The sequence below is a fragment of the Octopus sinensis genome, linkage group LG4 (genome assembly GCF_006345805.1).
Source record: "Octopus sinensis linkage group LG4, ASM634580v1, whole genome shotgun sequence".
In the NCBI taxonomy this organism is placed as follows: Eukaryota; Metazoa; Mollusca; class Cephalopoda; order Octopoda; family Octopodidae; genus Octopus; species Octopus sinensis.
The window spans coordinates 15,451,249-15,465,872 of NC_043000.1; the positions used below are offsets into that span (position 1 = coordinate 15,451,249).

At 37.3% G+C, this 14,624-nt stretch overlaps 1 protein-coding gene across 1 annotated transcript in view; it reads right to left on the reverse strand.

Moving 5' to 3' along the window:
- Positions 1–14,624, reverse strand: part of LOC115210196 — a 67,207-nt gene that overhangs the window by 13,592 nt on the left and 38,991 nt on the right. Inside the window, exon 4 of the mRNA XM_029778663.2 lies at positions 10,921–10,959. Coding sequence (XP_029634523.1) covers positions 10,921–10,959 — 39 coding nt within the window. The remainder of the gene's footprint in view (positions 1–10,920; positions 10,960–14,624) is intronic.

Consider the following 14,624-nt stretch of genomic DNA (forward strand, 5'->3'; position numbering starts at 1 on the left):
TACTAAATAAATGTGGCCACCAATTCCATCAGGCTTAATTGAAGAATTCTAAATGTTTGGGACAACAGAAGAAACCACTCAACCTCTGCGGTGTTATTGTTGTTGTTTAACACAAGATGAAACTTCAGCGAGCGGCCTTTGACTATCCAGCTATAGCCATCCTGTCATTTAGAGGTTTATTGGGGACTCTGGAACAATGAAAGGCAAAACTGACCTCTGGTGGGAATGTAAAGATACATAACCACACAGCAAAATATTTCAGCTATCACTACTAATCCTTCAACTCATTGTCCTCCTCCCCTAGTAGTAGTAGTAGTAGTAGTAGTTTCAAATTTTGGCACAAAGCCAGTAATTTTGAGGGAGGGGGAAAGCCAGTTACATTGATCTTGGTGTCCAATTGGCGCTAACTTTATTGACTTTGGAAATATGAAAGGTAAAGTCAACCTCAGTGGAATTTGAACTCAGAACCACCAGAAGCAGTGCTGCTAAGCGTTTTATCCAACATGCTAACAACTTTGCCAGCTCATGACATCATCATCATCACCATCATTATCATTGTCATCATTGTTTAACGTCCATTTTTCCATACTGGCATAGGTTGGAAGATATGACTGAGGACTGGCAAGCTGGGAGGCTGCACCAGGCTCCAATCTGATCTGGCAAGGTTTCTACATCTGGATGCCCTTCCTAACACCAACCACTCCGAGAATATAGTGGGTGCTTTTTATGTGCCACCAGCATGGGAGCCAGTCAGGCGGCACTGGCATCGACCACGCTCAGATGCTGCTTTTTATGTGCCACCAGTCAGGTGGTACTGGCATCGGCCACACTAATTCTTTTTACTGTAGGTACAAAGCCTGATATTTTGGGGTAGAGTTGCAAGTCGGTTACACTGACTCCAATGCTTGACTGGTAGTTATTTTATCAACCTCTGAATGATGGAAAGCAAAGTCGACCTTCCCTAAATTTGAACTCAGAGTCACAATAGATAATGCTAAGCATTTTGTCCAGTGTGCTAACAATTCTGCCAGCTTTCTGCCTTACTACTGCTGCTGCTGCTACTACTACTACTACTACTACTACTACTACTACTACTACTACTACTAATAATAATAATAATAATATAATAATAATAATAATAATAATGTAATCCCAAGGTTTAAAACAAACTTTTTTTTATTTATTTTTTAAAAAATTTATGCATTAGACATTCACTAGTACAACACCCCCCCCCCCAAATATATGGCACACTAGGCATAACAACAACGTGAACTTCCAACCTGTTGTCTCTTGAGGTCTCTGGGTGAGACTTGGAGCCAACTTGTACAGACATAAAGCAAAAGTCAAACATTGAATAATAATAATAAGAAGAAGAATAGTCCTTTCTACTAAAGGTACAAGGTCTGAAAATTTTTTTGGGGGTGAGGGAATAGTCAATTTCATTAACCCCAGTGTTTCACTGGTACTTAATTTATTGACCCCAAAAAGATGAAAGGTAAAGTTGACCTTGGTGAAATTTGAACTCAGAAGATGATAAGAGTTTTATAACAAATCATATCATATGGGCGCAGGAATAGCTGTGTGGTAAGTAGCTTGCTTACCAACCACATGGTTCCAGGTTCAATCCCACTGCGTGGCACCTTGGACAAGCATCTTCTACTAAAGTCTCGGGCTGACCAAAGCATTGTGAGTGGATTTGGTAGATGGAAACTGAAAGAAGCCTGTTGTATATATATATATATATTATCATCATCATCATCATCATCATCATCGTTTAATATCCGCTTTCCATGCTAGCATGGGTTGGACAATTTGTCTGAGGATTGGCAAACCAGATGGCTGCACCAGATATATATATATATATATATATATATATATATATATATATATATATACCGGAGTAAACACATAAATGTGAAACAAGGTGGAAAGAGTCTAGATTGAATTGATATATCGGTTCCATTCTAGCAAAAACTGTCTGATGAATGGCAACGAGAAACTCAGAGTAACAGATTTTGTTGAATTTTCTGCTGCTTAAAATAAAGTATATATATATATATATAATATATATATATATATATATACAAGATAAGAAAATGGAGAAATACATCTAAATCAAATATCAATTATCAGATAATACTCAATCACATGCTTTATTAAACCACCACATAAGAGACTGTAGGGTTAAACATAAAAAAGCAGAACAAATCAGTGTACATAAAGGAATGTACATAAAAAAAGTCTTTTATGTGGTGGTTTAATAAAGTATGTGATTGAGTATTATCTGATAATTGATATTTGATTTAGATGTATTTCTCCATTTTCTTATCTTGTATTAGTAATTTGTGATAAATCATTTTACCTTTGCCCATATAATACAGGAAATGAATTGATTGCATCGCAATCTTTAACATTTATGTATTAACTTTGTTGGGTACTTCACTAGCAGTATATTGGATATATGTTATCCCATGGAGGGTTGCATTTACAACTCCTTTCTCAATTTGTATATATATATATATATATATATATATATATATTATATATATATATATGCACGTGTGTGTATATGTTTGTGTGTCTGTGTCCTCACCCCCATATCGCTTGACAACCGATGCTGGTGTGTTTATGTCCCCATAACTTAGAGGTTCGGCAAAAGAGACCGATAGAATAAGTACTAGACTTACAAAGAATAAGTCCCGGGTCGATTTGCTCGACCAAAGGCTGTGCTCCAGCATGGCTGCAGTCAAAATGACTGAAACAAGTAAAAGAGAGTAAAAGAGTATACCTATTGAAGAGGCCAGACGTCAACCATTTATTGAAGTATTGAATCAAAAGGACCTAACTCTTTTAATCCAATCTCTTGCCGCCACATTTACCCGATTTTTTAGTGGGGGGATAACCCAATTTTTTAATGGAGGTGAGATAACCAAAAAGTACCTTCATTTCTTTTTAAAGCCTGGTACTTATGTATCGGTTTATTTTGCTGAACTTAGCGGTTCAGCAAAATAAACCGATACATAAGTTACGGGGACCTAAAGAAACCAACACCATTTGTCAAGCGATGAGGGTGACGTGTGCGTGCGCGTATGTACATACGTATGACGGGCTTTGTCTTCAAAACCCACTCACAAAGCTTTGATTGGCTCTGGACTGTAGTAGAAAACACTTGCCCAAGGTGCCACGTAGTGGACTGGACTGGAAACCAAGTGGTTGGGAAGCAGACGTTCTTTCCACAAAACCACGCCTGTGTCTGACAAGTGATGTAAATATGTAGCTTGCTTTGTCAGTTATCTCCCCTGCTCCATTATACCAAAGAAATAACGATCCAACAGGTCTAAGTGAGCAAACAGTTTAGTAGTATTGAAATGAACTCCAATGGTGCTGTGTGCTGTGTGAACAAAACAACCGCTTAATGCTAAGCTAATAATCTCTTCTCTCTCTCTCTCTCTCTCTCTCTCTCTCTCTCTCTCTCTCACACACACACACACACACACACACACACATTCTCTCTCACACACTCTCTTTCTCTCTCACACACACACTCTCTCACATACACACACTCTTTCACACACACACACACACTCTCTCTCTCTCTCTGGGAAGCCGTCCAGCATCTTTGTACAGTTTTTACTAGTTATTATTAATCATTGATTGAAAGACACTTATACCTGGTTACATCAATTCATTCTCTTCTTCTCCCTTTCCTTAATTCCCTCCTAATTTACACACACACACACACACACACCACACACACACACACATACACCTGTCTTTCAATATTCATTCATTTATATTTTAGCTTCATTTATGCTCATTCCTATCCACAATTGTATAGACTAGACTAAGCTATAGAATTTATTCATGTGTGTATTTGGTTGTAGTGAATGCACACAATTATTCTATTCAGTTAAATATATTATATATATACATATTGTTTGCTTTCTCTTTTGCTTGTATTATATATATTTTTTAGACTGAGAAAGTGTAAATAGCTCTGTATGCATATATGATTATTAGCCTATAAAACCGAAGATATGTTTGTATCTCATCAAGGGTAATGAACCATCTCTGGCAAACATTACCTTTCCCTCAATGCCTTACAATTTGGGTAGGTTGTTGTTAAACTTGGGTCATCTCTAATTTAACAGAGCTATGATCAAAGTTATTCCAACCGTGGCCATCTCAGGGATTACTTAGCTTAATGGTACAACACACTCAGTCGTATACCTACAAAACAGTACTCTTCCACCCCCGAATTTGTTTTCTCATAATTCTTAGAAAAATCATCATCATCATCATCGTTTAACGTCCGCTTTCCATGCTAGCATGGGTTGGACGATTTTGACTGAGGGCTGGCGAACCAGACGGCCGCACCAGGCTCCAATCTTGATCTGGCAGAGTTTCTACAGCTGGATGCCCTTCCTAACACCAACCACTCCGAGATTGTAGTGGGTGATTTTTACGTACCACCGGCACGGGGCCAGCCAGGCAGTACTGGCAATGACCTTGCTTGAATCTTTTTACACATGTCACCAGCACAGGTGCCAGTAAGGCGACGTTGGTGACAATCACGCTCAAATGGTGCCCTTTTACGTGCCAGCGGTACGGAGCCAGTTGGCTGCTCTGGCAACGATCACGCTCGGATGGTGCTCTTGGCACCCTACTAGCACGGGCACAAGTGCCAGTAAGGCAACACTGGTAATGATCACACTCGAATGGTGCCCTTTTATGTGCCACTGGCACATAAAATGGATTTTTTAAAATAAAATTTTCAACGAATACCTTTCAGTTGGTGTAGATTACTATTACTCTCTCTTTCTCTTTTACTCTTTTACTTGTTTCAGTCATTTGACAGCGGCCATGCTGGAGCACTGCCTTTAGTCGAGCAAATCAACCCCGATACTTATTCTTTGTAAGCCTAGCACTTATTCTATCGGTCTCTTTTGCTGAACCGCTATGTCACGTGGACATAAACACACTAGCATCGGTTGTCAAGCAATGCTAGGGGGGACAAATACAGACACAAACAAACACACACATATACATATACGACGGGCTTCTTTCAGTTTCCGTCTACCAAATCCACTCACAAGGCTTTGGCCAGCCCGAGGCTATAGTAGAAGACACTTACCCATAGAGCCACGCAGTGGGACTGAACCTGGAACCATATGGTTGGTAAGCAAGCTACTTACCACACAGCCACTCCTGCGCCGTGAATTTAATGTAAAAAAAAACAAGAAAAAGGAAAGAAAATATCGGTGGCTGTGCACACATTCGTACTGACATACATCACATATATATATCTACAAAATGAAACTGGAAATGTTGAAAAAAGTTGTGATGTGTGTCAGTATATACATCTGTATGCCCACCATTCTTATATTTTTTCACGTTAAATTCTGTTGTAATCATAATTTACTCTATCTGAAAACTATTTGTAGAAGATTTCATTAAGAAATACCCATTTTTCAGTAAGTTGTGAGGAAACAAAATCAACTTGTGTGAATTATTTGAAACACCTTTCCCCACGCTGAAAATTTTTTCTCACATTAAAATTCCGATGTGCTAGAAGACACTTGCCCAGTGTTACACAGTGAAACTGAACCTAAAACCACATGGTTTGGAGACTCTTAAGCAAGCTTCTTAACCACACAGCCATGCCGGCTGTGTGTATAATTCACTGTTGTATGCAGTTAAAGCACTAAATTGCTGAGGAGAGCTTTGTTAAAAATAATAATAATGAAATTATTGTATATCGTGCTCAGGTGTACCACAAAGTGTCAGAAAGTGCGTATAAGATATATATTGTTATCTTACAATACTGAGTTCAAATCTTTTGGTGGGAGAAACAACTCAACCAGGTTGATTTACATATGATAGACAACATGAAGACATCATCATCATTATGATCATCATCTTTTAACGCCCACTCTCCATGCTGGCATGGGTTGGAAGGTTTGACTGAGGATTGCACCAGGCTCCAATCTGATCTAGCAAGGTTTCTACAGCTGGATGCCCTTCCTAATGCCAACCACTCCGAGAGTATAGCGGGTGATTTTTACATGCTACTGGCACGGGAGCAAGTCAGGGGGGCACTGGCACCGACCATGTTCAGATAGTGCACTATAAACATATGAATTAAGGAATGCCCATAATTTATTATCTTTAAAGGAGGCTTTATATAATGGCCCTTTTCCTGCTTCCTAAATAGCAAAGGTGAAATTGCTGCATAAATTTAGTATAGTTTAGGCTGCATGGTTAAAGAGTTCCCTTTGTAAACATGTGATTTCAGGTTCAATCCTAACTGTGCGGCATCTTGGGCGAATGTTTTCTGTTATAATCACTTCAGTTTGACCAATAGCTTGTGAGTGAATTTGGTAGACAAACTCAGCAGAAGCCTGTCATACATGTGCTTGTGTGTGTGTGTGTGTGTATGTGTGTTTGTGTGTGTGTGTCTGTGTGTGTGTGTGTGTGTGTGTGTGTGTGTATGTGTGTGTGTGTGTGTGTGTGTTTGCTTGACTAATGGTGTTCCTTTGTTTAGAAAAAAAAAAAAAGAGACCAGTAAAATAAGTACCAGAATTAAAAATTAGTTCTGGGGTTGATTTGGTTGATTAAATCTGAAAAAAGCAGTGCCCCAGCATGGCCATAGTCTAATGACTGCAAAAAGTAAAAGAACAGTGTAATGTTCAGTCTGAAGTTTTGTAGGTTAATATTTCAGTGAAAAGGTGTTGACAAAGAGTCAACTCGTTATCATCAGGTGTAATGCAGCATGACTACAAAACAATAACCTGAAAGCATAATTAATGCTTATGGAAGGTCATATGATGGCTACACTTCTAACTGACAAAGAGGATAATAAACACTTGATGCCAATTGTGGAATTGTTGTTCCATGACTTTACAAAAACTGTTAGAGTTATAACTCTAATATTTATTTCATAGCAAAACCAACAATATTTTATACATATAATCCTGTTGTGTATATATACATACATATATATATATTTATACATACATACATATATATATATATATATATATATATATATATATATATATATATATATATATAATATATATATATATATATATATATATATATATATATATATATATATATATATATATATATATATTTATATATATGATGGGGTCAGGGGGCGTGGTATACTTCTTGCGGAGAAATGGGTAGATAAGGTTGGCCGATGCCAGTGCTGCCTCGACTGGCTTCCGTGTCGGTGGCACGTAAAAAGCACCATCCGAATCGTGGCCAAAGTCAGTGTCGCCTAGACTGGCTTCCGTGCAGGTGGCACGTAAAATGCACCAATCTGACCGTGGCCGATGCCGGCCTCGCCTGGCTCCAGTGCAGGTGGCACGTAAAAAGCAGCCACTACACTCACGGGGTGGTTGGCGTTAGGAAGGGCTTCCAGCTGTAGAAACATTGCCAGATAAGACCGGAGCCTGGTGCTAGCATGGGAAACGGATGTTAAACGATGATGATGATGATGATGATGATGATAATATAGGGTTAAATAAATTAATCAATTAATAATTAATAATTTTACCAAGTAGTTTGGTTTGTTAAAAGAACCATTATTGGTAAACTTATACAAAAATTCTATAATTATGAGCATAATTATAATTAGGGTTCAGCAAAATTTGCTTCACCACATACCGAAATTTAGAAATAGTAGGTAAAATACTATTCTACTACCATAAGATATCTCCCTGACAGCAATACTCTACAACTCACGCAGGTGAAGAGAAAAAATAATGAATCCACCCGGCTCAGGGAGTTCATATATATAAAAATTTTTTATATATATATATACATATTTAAAATAATAATGGGAATATACATTTGTCTTGCTCACTTACATTCTGGTGTTTGCTAAAATTTTCTGTAGAATATTCCTTTCTTAGTGGTAAGACCATAGTGGATCTACTTCTAACATAATGGATGTCCACATAGTGGTCATCTCTCTTATATGTATATATATATTATATATATATATATATATTATATATATATATATATATATAAAATAATAATAATGAAATTATTGTATACAGTGCTCAGGTGCACCACAACTTGTCAGAAAGTGCATATAAAGCATATGCAGTAATGTAGAATGTCTGGAAAGCAAACAATGTATGAGTCAGATACATGCTTGTGTGTGTATGGAGGGGAGAAAATCAAGTGTAGTGTTGGCGAATCTCAGGAAGCATGGAAGTTTTGAAGGATGCAGTGTTCCGACAACTAACAACTGATGCCGGCAGTTTGTTCCATGCTTCAGCAACTCTCAGCATGAAAAAATGTTTCCTGAAGTCATGGGAGCTGTGCTGTTTTCTTACTTTGTAAATATGTCCACGGGTGTTAGATGGGTGGAGTTTGAAAAGGTGCTCAGAGTTATTGTTTGTATGATATATATATATATATATGCATATTTTAGGTTGAGGTAAAAGTTCCTGCGCTGTGTTAAAATAATGCTTTTTTAAATATTTTTGCAGTGTGTGTGTTCATTATTTGAACATAGTGCACGAACTTTGTCCTCAACCTAGTAATATGTATTTATATTTTAGATATAGTGAAGGTGTGTGACTTAGTGACTAGGGTATTGCTCTCAAGATCAAAAGATCATGGGTTCAATTCCTAGACTGAATGGTGTGTTTTGCTCTTGAGCAATTACTTCATCACATATTGCTCTGCAATCATATTGACATCTTATGTGTGGCACATCATACACCTATACAGGTAATGTTGATTTGAGGGAGAGAATGAGGTAATGTGCAATGCAAACATTTGTTTGCTGTAAAGAAATCATCTGTGCAGTTTGTTCTGCAAGGAATTGCAGAACCGACTTTCTCAGTCTTGGGAGATTACAAATATATAAAAGACTAGCAGTATCGCCCGGCGTTGCTCGGGTTTATAAGGGAAATAACTATATAAGCATTTTTAGAGAGTTATAGCCAAAAAATAGCAAAAAAATGCATTAAAAATGGAAAAAAAATAATGGTAAATTTTTTTTAAAATCGTTCACTCATCGTAGACATTTTTAGAGAGTTACTTCCCTTATGTAATAGCGGAAAAAATGCATTAAAATGGAAAAAAATTATGGTAAATTTTTTTTAAATCGTAGACTCATCGTAGACACATGCTAATACCCAGAAGGGCTCGATATGAATCACGACTATAAGATACCCGGTTTTGGTTAAACTGCACCGCAAAATATGGGAGTAGTTAGGAATCTAAATCGTAGGAGACAGACACACAACTTCACTTTTATATATAAAGATATGTGTATATTCTGACCACTGCTTAACCACAATTAATACTGCATACACTATGTGACCCATCCACACCAGCTGGACCCTATGGAATTTGAAGCCAGCTAACTAGTTGGTGGGCTACTAGTTTTATACTAACTATTCTTGTGAAGGCACTTGGCTTAGTAGTTAGGGATATTCAGCTCACAATTGTAAGGTTGTGAGTTCAATTCCTGGCAGCATATTGTGTCCTTGACCAAAACACTTTATTTTACATTATTCCTGTCCACTCAGCTGACAAAAAAGAGAAGTACTTGCAATTCAAAGGGCCAGCCTTGTCATTTTCTGTGTCAAATTGCACCTCCCTGAGAACTATGTTAAGGGTATGCATATCTGTGGAAAGGCGGTGAGCTGCCAGAAACATTAGCACGCTGGGCGAAATGCATAGCCATATTTCGTCTGCCATTACGTTCTGAGTTCAAATTCCAACGAGGTTGACTTTGCCTTTCATCCTTTCGGGGTCGATTAAATAAGTACCAGTTACACACTGGGTTCGATGATTGGTTAAAATTGCCAAAATGCTTGAAATTAAAGACGAAATATCTTACAACCTATAGAATTTTCTCAATAAAGCCAAGAGAAAATGATGTTTTATAAACACATTTTACCAGTATATGAAGTTTAAAACTTTTTAGTTACCTAGAAATTATGTTGCAAAGCGCCGTTCAAAAGGAAAAGATCCCAAAGAGCATAAAAAATTAACTATAAAGGCGTCAAGTAAATTCGTCATAGCTAATTACATTGCATCCCTTGAAAGTTCATCACCTGATAATTTTATTACAAGGTAAATTAGGTTGTTAGGCAATATGTCATCAGTAAATTCATAAGCATTTCAAATACATCATCAATAAATTCATATCTCATACTTTCTATCTGAAGAGTAATTACATCACTAAACATTATTTAAAGTTTTTATTCACAGAGTAAAATATTACACAGTAAACAATAAAAAATAAATTCAAAAACAATAAAAATTCATTAGAATTGAATTTACTCAATATAAGAATGAAAAATACAAAAAGTTACTTTTCGAAATGAAATTACAAAAAATGCATTATTTTAAATTGGAAGAAAGGCAAGAAAGTAAAAAAAAAAAAATTCTAAAAACACATTATGATCAATGTCACTTAAACAATGCAGTATTTCACAATTTTGTTGATGTCCATTGACAACATGTCTAATTCTTGCTGTGCTATTATAATGGAATTTCTGTACTGGTGATATACTGTTCAATTGTTACTTTATTTCTTGATTGTTTCTTTTCCAAGATTTCTAAACATTTCCAAACTGTAGGATGAAATTATTTCTCTTTCAAATTTCTTTATTCATTGTTAATGAAAAGCAGCACAATTACTCTGTGAATGAAAAGTTTACATAATGTTTAGCAATGCATTTTACTCTGTGAATAACAAACTCATGTTGAAGAATTTACCGATGACGTATATGGCATGACGATGAATTTACCAATATGTATTGGCTCACAATGTAAATTACCTTGTAATAAAATTACAAAATGAAATTATAGTGATGTGTTTACCATGAGGAATTTAAAGGGAACCTTCTATAAGCACTGGAATATTCAAGTACTTACCTGGATTTTCTGCATCCTGATTGAATTCATGAATTTCACCTGAAAATAAGTAAGTAAACCAAGGTAGAAAAATATACTTTTATGTGTTTTCTCATACTAACATGGGTCAGGTGGTTTAGTGGTTAGGGTGTCAGCATCATGATCATAAGACTGTGGCTTCAATTCCTGGACCGGACGATGCATTGTGTTCTTGAGCAAAACACTTCATTTTATGTTGCTCCAGTCCACTCAGCTGGCAAAAATGAGTAACACTGCGATGGACTGGCGTCCTGCCCAGCTGGGGAACACATACGCCATTGAAACTGGGAAACCGGGCCCATGAGCCTAGCTAGGCTTTAAAAGGGCGCATTTATTTTTTTATTTGATATGGGTCAGACGGTTTTTAACCCTTTTGTTTCCATATTTCTGTTGCAATACTCAACCATTTTTCAATCAATTTTTAAAATAATGAAGAATTTATTAAAATAGCTGTCATTATTAAGCTGATATTTTGAACAAAACATAAAATTTTGATAGAAGATTTTAAATTTAGTTGTGTCTTGAGAGGGTCATGATGCCAATAATAAACACACACACTGGTTCAATGTCACTTCTTTATTGTTAGTCAGTCAGATATCTAACTGACTAACAAAATGGTTATTTGCTTAATGTGTTGGTTAAACAATTAATTGGTTGTCAAAGTCCAACTCTCCCAAGACACAAGATTTGTTTCAACACACAAATTCATATCAAGAATCTTGCAAGCAAAATATAAAAGTGAAGTTTTAAATTAGAAAGTGGCTAGGTCTACCTTGGATATTGAACAGTTCAGCTCTTCATCGTAAAAGAGGCTCACTGTAGTTATCACTGGCATCAATAGTTGAAATATATAAACTGGGGAAGGTATGAATGATGATGATGCTGAGAGAGTTGAAAGATATGGAAATCATGCATAATCCACCAGATGTGAAAATGGCCAGGAAGTGGAAAGTAGAAGCAGAGACTGATGACATCCTGTCTTCTCTTACACACTGAGATATGGTGGGTGCAATGCAATTCATCAGAAGGGATTTGGTTTTGGCTTAGATCGGTTCAGACCGTTGGCAAGTATGATGCGACAGGTGAGCTGGCAGAAATGTTAGCATGCTGGGCGAAATGCCTGGCGGTACTTCATCTGCCGTTACGTTCTGAGTTCAAATTCTGCCGAGGTCTTTCTTTGCCTTTCATCCTTTTGGGGTCGATTAAATAAGTACCAGTTATGAATTGGGGTCGATGTAATCAACTTAATTCCTTTGTCTGTTCTTGTTTGTCCCCTCTATGTTTAGCCCCCTGTGGGTAATAAAGAAATAAGTATGATGCAACAGCATCAAAATGAGGGAAGCAGAGAGAAGAGAGCTTCATCTGATCCAATGCATTCAACAAGGACAGATGACGAGATGGGAGGAACATGTTGGGATGAGATTTGGAGATGGACCACATCTCAGCTAAGATTTCTGATTCGTTCATCCATGCATGTCTTGCCTACGAATCTAGTAAGATGGAATGTTTCAGAGAATGATATATTCAAATGCGGAAAGGTCGGAACTCTGAAACATATTCTTTCCAACTGTTCCCTAGCATCGAACAGGTATACCTGGAGACACAACCTTGTCCTTAAAGTTATCTTCAATACTATAAAGAACCAAATTGATCTCAACAACAGTGAAAAAAATCCATTAACCCCTTACCCAACAGTTATTTTGAAAATAAATGTATTTTTTCAGACATATTTTTAATTGTTTTATTTTACTATGTTTTGAATGGTGATTTCGAGGTATATTTCAAACCTTATTTATTATGAATTTTAATTCAATAATATTGATTTTAAATTACCGCTTTGGGCAGAAACGAGTTAACCCGTTTTTTTCATAAATCATATTACTTTTACAAAAACTCATGTTATTTTATTTGGTTATCTTATTTTCCAAATTTAGAATGAATGATCAAAACATGATTGTTTACTTCTGTTGATTTTATTACTTCAAAACTGTTAGTAATGACAAAAAAGAGAGACAAAATAATGAATTTTTTTTTCCATGGCAATCCATGTATGCTCATTTTTTTCATTCTCAAAATATAATACTATATTGGTAAAAAAAAACAATGTAAAAACAAAGTGAATACTTCTATTCATAAAATGTGCCTTCCAACCCTTCGACTGTCTCCAGGTGACTAAATCATACTTGGTCTTCAATGCCTTACTCAAGCGAAAAGTGGCAGAAATCGTCACTGCCAGACGTATAAAGTGAGCGAATATACTCGTATATGTCAAAAAAGAGTTTATAATAGACAAAGGAACTCGTTTGCTGTCGATTTTGGCGAGTCTATCTTTTGACGAGTTAACTCGCCAGAGATAGAAAAAAACGATTTCGGTCAAAACGCATATATTCGTTTCTGCCGGGTAAGGGGTTAAAAGTACCAACAATAAATTTCATTACCTTTGTACGCTCAGGACAGTGGATCTGTTTCAAGAAGAAAGACAATAAACTTCCTATGAGCAATGAAAAGTGGAACGGCTATTGGGAGGTGACTGCAGATTTACCAGGGTGCCAGGGACTCTTTCCCATCCCAGTTATGAAAAAAATGGACATTTTAATGTGGTGTGAAAGAAAGAAAGTTGTGAATCTAGTTGAGTTATTGGTTCCTCATGAAGATAATGTGGACACCACTCAGGCTCAAAAGATTAACTTCATATAATAGTTTATTATACATGCCAGTGCCGCCTTGGGTGACCGATGCCAGCGCCGCCTTGGCTGGCTTCCGTGCCGGTGGCACGTTAAAAGCACCAACCGATCATGGCCGATGCCGGACTCCCCTGGCACCTGTGCAGGTGGCACGTAAAAAGCACCCACTACACTCGCAGAGTGGTTGGCGTTAGGAAGGGCATCCGGCTGTAGAAACACTGCCAGATCAGACTGGAGCCTGGTGCAGCCCCTGGCTCCCCAGACCCCGGTCGAACCGTCCAACCCGTGCTAGCGTGGAAAACGGACGTTAAACGATGATGATGATGAAAAGTAACAGTTTTGAAATCCTTGTCCTACATAACATAACCAGTTATCCAATACATGAAACATCGTATTTAATGGCATATAAGATACATTTTTTTTCCAAACAACAAAAATGCCTCAAAATTCACCCCAGGTCCTATATGTTTATTTACTTTAAATGTTGGTTTCAGATTTCGGCACAATGCCAGCAGTTTTTGAAGGAGGGGGCTAAGTCAGTTAAATGAGCCTCAGTGTTCAACTGGTACTTATTTTATTGACCCCGAAAGGATGCAAGGCAAAGTTGACTCCTGCAGCATTTGAACACAAGATGTAAAGACAGGTGAAATGCTGCTAAGCATTTTGCCTGATGTGTAAACGATTCTGCTGGTAGACAGACAATTTGTTGACAGACATTTGGCCGACAGACAACTTTCAGACAGGACGATTGTGTGATATGGTGCAGAGTCCTGTTGCCAGACACAGGGTGTTCCAGCAGCCACCTTCTTGACCCAGGGCAGCACAACCTCCTCCAAGCACTTGAATGTAGGCCTTGTGTTGAGTTTGAGACTGTGTGGGAATTGTCTGTCAGTGACTTGTCTGTCAACGAATTTTCAGCACATGGATCCTCCCAGCTTGCTGCCTGATAATTACTTTTCGTTACCAACCCGGCTGAAACCGGCTCTGGCTCTGAGTACAAAT